Source organism: Cydia fagiglandana, chromosome 8 (genome assembly GCF_963556715.1).
Source record: "Cydia fagiglandana chromosome 8, ilCydFagi1.1, whole genome shotgun sequence".
NCBI lineage: Eukaryota > Metazoa > Arthropoda > Insecta > Lepidoptera > Tortricidae > Cydia > Cydia fagiglandana.
The window spans coordinates 3785573-3791723 of NC_085939.1; the positions used below are offsets into that span (position 1 = coordinate 3785573).

At 38.5% G+C, this 6151-nt stretch overlaps 1 protein-coding gene across 1 annotated transcript; it reads right to left on the reverse strand.

Moving 5' to 3' along the window:
- Nucleotides 1-3381: 3381 nt before the first annotated feature.
- On the reverse strand, nucleotides 3382-5891 carry LOC134666474 (synaptobrevin-1-like). The gene has a single exon (XM_063523647.1). The coding sequence runs from the start codon at nucleotides 5753-5755 to the stop codon at nucleotides 5381-5383; it is 375 nt and encodes a 124-aa protein (XP_063379717.1). The 5' UTR covers nucleotides 5756-5891; the 3' UTR covers nucleotides 3382-5380.
- Between the last annotated feature and the right edge of the window lie 260 nt (nucleotides 5892-6151).

Consider the following 6151-nt stretch of genomic DNA (forward strand, 5'->3'; position numbering starts at 1 on the left):
TAAACCATACTAAATTTATGGTGGGGAACAAAGAAAACTTGAGACTGTGACAAGGACAAGCAATAATACCGCTTTCTCTCCTACTCCTACTGAAAGTTTTATAAGTGTATCTCGTTCGGTCATTTGGCCCCTCCCCCGTTTCATCTCTATGTTATTGTCTAACACAGAACACCGCCTCTAGAAACCTAATATTGGCCATTTTGTTCCCGACGCAAATCACCAAACTGTGAGGTGCGGGAGGGGTGCTCACGGCGTTGCGATTGGTCGTTTCAAACATGGCGCGCTGATACGTGTAAGCGTAGGGATGGGACATGTTCATTACAGCTAGTGGGTACTGCTACTAGTGATACCGAAATTTATTGTGGTAAAATTGTTACCAATTTAGTATACTTAGAGTAAACTTACTTAATAATTATATTGAATAATTTAATATTTCATTAAGTAATTTAACAATGTACCTGAAAATTTCACTTAACATATTAGGGCATTTCTGTTTAAAGTACCCAGAACTTGAATTTTAAAGTTTAGAAATTTTATATTATTTCCACTCAGAATCGCAACTCTTTCGATACGAGAAAAAAAGTGTCGCCAAAATACCTATCATAAATTTTTTTTTGTCCCTTTTATTAAGGTCATAGAAGATTGTATTGAAAACATATTCAAATGGACCAATAACATATGCCTATTACAAATCAACTCCGAGTTCTCTCGCACTTCTTTGAAGTTCATCACCAGGTCCATCTCGTGACATGAGACCTAACTGCTCACCTAGAGGATTCTAAAAAACCCATAATACAACATATGTCTATCACATACCAACACCGAGTTCCCTCACACTTCTTTGAAGTTCATCATCAGGTCAATCTCGTGACATGAGACCTAACTGCTCACCTAGAGGATTCTAAAAAACCCATACAACATATGTCTATTACAAACCAACACCGAGTTCCCTCGCACTTCTTTGAAGTTCATCATCAGGTCAATCTCGTGACGTGAGACCTAACTGCTCACCTAGAGGATTCTAAAAAACCCATACAACATATGTCTATTACAAACCAACACCGAGTTCCCTCGCACGTCTTTCATCATCAGGTCCATCTTATAACATGCGGCTCCGCTGGCCTAGAGGATTCTAAAAACATATTACCTACATATTATGTCTAAAATGGTACAATACGGCATGACGAAGCACGAAGTTTGCGCAACTGACGAAACCATCATCGTCACATCACTAGTCGAAAGGGAAAGGGATAGCACATTGCATTTTCAAGTTGACGAAAAGGAACGGACTACTGCGCCTCTGCTTAGTGACCAGTATAAAATGAACCCCGCGGACAAGAAACATTATTCAATGAAATAATGAATTTTACTTTCCAGTGGGATGTTATTCCATCTGTTTTGTAAGTAGAAGTCTTAGATGACTTGCCACACCATTTTATGCTGCAATATCCCATGATTTCCCAATGAATTCTATAGTTTACGATTTATTTTCTGAGACTCGTGCACACTGCTAACAGTGGCCTATTTTATAAAGCTACAAGTTACAATTTACAAGCGGAAGTCTTGTTCTAATACATAGGGTTAGAAAGAGACTTCCGCTTGTAAATTGTAATTTGTAGCTTTATAAAATAGGCCACAGGTCGTAATCTTGGGCGCAACTGATCGGAGTGGCGCGCGAGCAATCTTATATTTGACCTATACACCATACGTGCGGTGACCGCGAGTCGTCCTATAAGCTCGGTCTATAGGGGTTGGTCTGTGTTGTCTAAAGACTGTCTCATTTCAATGATAGACACAGAGAATCATAGTATCTTTGTCTTACACCCAAAAGAAAAGGATGAATATAGTTTTATAGACCCTTTTTTAGGGTTCCGTACCCAAAGGGTAAAACGGGACCCTATTACTAAGACTTCGCTGTCCGTCCGTCTGTCACCAGGCTGTATCTCACGAACCGTGATAGCTAGACAGTTGAAATTTTCACAGATGATGTATTTCTGTTGCCGCTATAACAACAAATACTAAAAACAGAATAAAATAAAGATTTAAATGGGGCTCCCATACAACAAACGTGATTTTTGACCAAAGTTAAGCAACGTCGGGAGGGGTCAGTACTTGGATGGGTGACCGTTTTCTGTTTGCTTTTTTTTGTTTTTTTTTTTGCATTATGGTACGGAACCCTTCGTGCGCGAGTCCGACTCGCACTTGCCCGGTTTTTCTAGTTAGCGATGTGACGAGTCCACTTTTTTCGATTCGAATCGATTCGGCCACTGATCCGAGTTGAAATTCGAACTGACTCGACTCGACGGTTTGCGTGGTTCGCGACAAGGTCACGGGCCGCGGAGCCGCAAACGAGTCAAGCGGCAGTTGTTGTAAACAGAACCTTCAAGGCACCGAGTTAAGGTTTATTTTTCAATGGCCATACTAGCAGTGAACTCGACTCGGGATGGCGAATCAAGCGGCAGTTGTTGTAAAAAGAACCTTCGGGCTACGGAATTAAGGTTTATTTTTGAATGGTCATAGTACCAGTCAACTCGGATTGAAACGGCGAATCAAGCGGCAGTTGTTGTAAAAAGAACCTTCGGGCTATCGAATTAAGGTTTATTTTTGAATGGCCTTAGCGTAGCGTTGACTCGGCTCGGAGAGTTGGTGAATTGGCGATTCATTCGCCGAGTCAGCGGATCGGATACCAAGTTACCAGTCAGTTTAGTGGCCGAGTTGATTCGGATTGCCAATAGTCTTGATTCGAATCAACTCATCTGTAGGTTGATTCGGATTATTCGAATCAGATAACTCGACTCGCCCATCGCTATTTCTAGTTTAGTTCTATGAGATTTGGCTTAAAGGGCTGGCAACTATTATAGGGCATAAAATTCCAAATTCCAACCCAATTGAATACATTTTGGTGATAAGTCTGTACATGGTCTGTACTGAACCTATGTACTTACCAAAACCAATCCCAATACACTTGTATAAAATGTTGATACATTAACTTCTCAAGCTTGAGAGACTTGTATTGCACCCATTTTTGGAATGTATTTTAAGCAGATGATAATTATAAATATGTAAAACCTATAATATAAATTAGTATTTAAGTATTAAATATTTCAAGTTCATATAATACCTATTTGAAACATTGAACAGGTTGTTGATATCAATCAACAATGTGACTAACGACAATGTTATCAAATCAGTGAGTTTACAAATGTTATCAATACCTACCTTATTCAAGTAATCAGAAACCCCTACCCGAATTGGGTAACTGTTGAAACTAATTGTATCATGATTACCATCCACAAATGTACACAGTACTGCAATAAATCATTCTTATTCTTTATTCTTATTCTTAAGTTGATATTTTTTGGAACAAAATAAGAACATTAATTCTTAATTGAAGAATACATACATTTATTATATCTTAACAGTTATAAAAGAGAATATTATAATTAGGTACAATTACAATAGGAATACGACATCAGCATTTATTGTTAAGAGGAAAGGAAATGACACCTCTTATACTAAATAGACTTCCTGCATCATCGACCTTGTGATACTCTGTTATTCTCAGTAAAAACACTTTTTACAGGTTAATTTATGTAGCAGGAAGCAGTGAAGGAATACAAAAACGACTTTCTATAGATAATAGAATTTCTATAGATAGAGACTAAGTCACATTTCCTCTCACCATCCATATATCCCTTCAGGTGGCAGCACCTCCGGTTGAACGACAGGAGAAATGGCGCGGCCATTTTTTAAATATGCCTTTGCGTGGCAGAGGCCGCGAGAAGGTTCGGTCATAACAAGCCCGTAATTGGCAGAGACCGTCTCGCGGCATCTGTGCGACGCTGCATTTCGCGCCTAAAATAAAACCGTTAAAACTATGCCTTGCTTGCTCACTCTTGCAAGATGCATTCGTCAATAAACAAGGATAGTATTCCCTAACGGTCGAATTCCCGCGTAAAACAAAGTCACGCGCCAAATTCGCGATGATCACCCATTGAGGCCCCGCCACTTGACGTATATTTTTCCAAAATGGCTGCGCCACTCAACGGGCTTGTTATGTCTGTCCTCCTCGCGGCCACCGCCACTTACCGTAGAGACCTCGAGGAGGACAATGCCACTCGAAGGGATAAGGAATGACCCAGCAGGTTTTAGGCACTGTATTATATTAAGAATGTTGGCGCCATCCCAAAATATATAAATCTCAATCAGAAAATGCATTGTAAATATCAAATAGTGAATACAAAAACTATTCTCTCCATGGTCCCAACCCACTACAGTAAATCCCAGTAATAAATAGTAATGAATATGTAAAATCAGCCTAGTATTTTTAAAACACTTTGTGCTTTCGTTTATTTTATGCAAATTGTGCTATGTCCAGACTTTATGAACATTACAAACGCTAATAAACATTTATCAATAAATTAAATTGTTAGTAGTTAAACCTTTATACTCCTAGGCAATTGAGGCAAAACATGTAAAATGTTGTGTAAATATCAGTTCCGTATTTGGCCCATTATATTTTTTTGTATGCCATACATAACAACTTTGGATTAATACTAGTTACTTATTACAAATCTGTACAAAATATTGGCCATTTAATGTAACTTATGTAACATTTACAAAGATATTGTAAAGCCATTTTACATCCAAAATACATATGTAATATGAATACCTTATTTTTGTTTCACTTGATAAAAATATATTTTTATTCTGGTAATCAAAAACAAATCAGTATAGCAAGTTAACATTCCATAGTCCAATAATTTATATCTTGTTCCACCTGTTAACTACATCAGCATTTAAAGCTAATGGGTTTATAATTAGGTAACAATAAACAGATAGTAAAATGGAACATTGTAAACTTTATTTGAAACACTCAGTGGCAGATTTGCCCTTAGGCCCAGTAGGCCTTCATATAGATTGCTGCCCATAAAATCTAGCCACCCTAGGACGTCCTAGGGTGGCCAGAGTTTATGGGCGGCAATCTTTATATGATGGTTGATGAGAAAAGGGTGGCTAGTACTTACTACAGGGCCTGGGATTTAGGGTGGCCAAGAATACAAATCCACCACTGCCATAACTACCTATTGTTTCAGAGGCTTCTTCCATAAAAATTACACCTAGAGGCAGAAACACTTAGATAAATCATGGTGTCTGCTGTATTACTTTTAACATTCATATATTATCTAAACATACCAAGTAACAATCATTATAAAGCGTAAGCACATTCAAATATGTAGTCTTTTTATTACCGTTTTTTTATAAAGGCCAAAGGTAATTTAAAAAATATAGGATCTTACAGAATTCAGTCAAGTCCCAAACTGAAATATTTTAGTTTCATGCTAATCCTTGGATCATATATGCTTTAGATTCTTGCTGATTATCGTCCTGTACCAGCAGCCGGAGCTTCGGTCACTGCCGCCGAATTGTTAGTGTTGCTTCCTGAAGAACCACCGGTCAGCGACACGATTATAATGATAAGTAGAACTGCACCAATAGCACCAATTATCAACATCATCTTCAAGTTTTGCCACCAATACTTCCTTTTAAGCTTACCAGCTTGTTGTTCGAACTGCGCTGCTCCGTGTTGCAGGGCATCAGCGCGATTATCCAGCTCGGACAACTTCTGATCCCTCTCCAAAACTTTCTCGACATTGACACGCATAATGCCGACAACTTCATCAACTTTAGCCTGTGTCTGCGCCAACTTCTTGTCACTCACTCTGGGAGCAGAGCTGCCTCCTTGGTCTTCCATTTTTACGATGCTCAGAACTTACTACGTAAAAAACAAATAATATCAAAATGGTTCTCGTTAGTTTCTAATTACAAAGAAAAAGTATGGCGTACGATAGACCAACAACGGAATGGATGGAAGCAATACATTAATCTAATGACGTGACGTGACGTGAGTGAGTCAGTCAAGTTATGACAATGACGTCACAAAACATGACCAACCCAAAAATACTCGAGATATTTTTAATTTAAGGCTTCTACAGACGTTGCAACAAATAACATGCGGTTTTGTTTAAACAAATTGCTGCCTATGTAGAGTATGTAGGAGCAACGAAGTTTGGGCCCAATACATTTCACGACTCTTCTCTTTTCGCACAATCTCTATCGTAGATGGACTGTAGATTTTTGTTGGATTTTG

Excerpts from the sequence above, each read along its gene's own strand:
- LOC134666474 (XM_063523647.1), bottom strand. The coding sequence starts at position 5,755 with ATGGAAGACCAAGGAGGCAGCTCTGCTCCCAGAGTGAGTGACAAGAAG.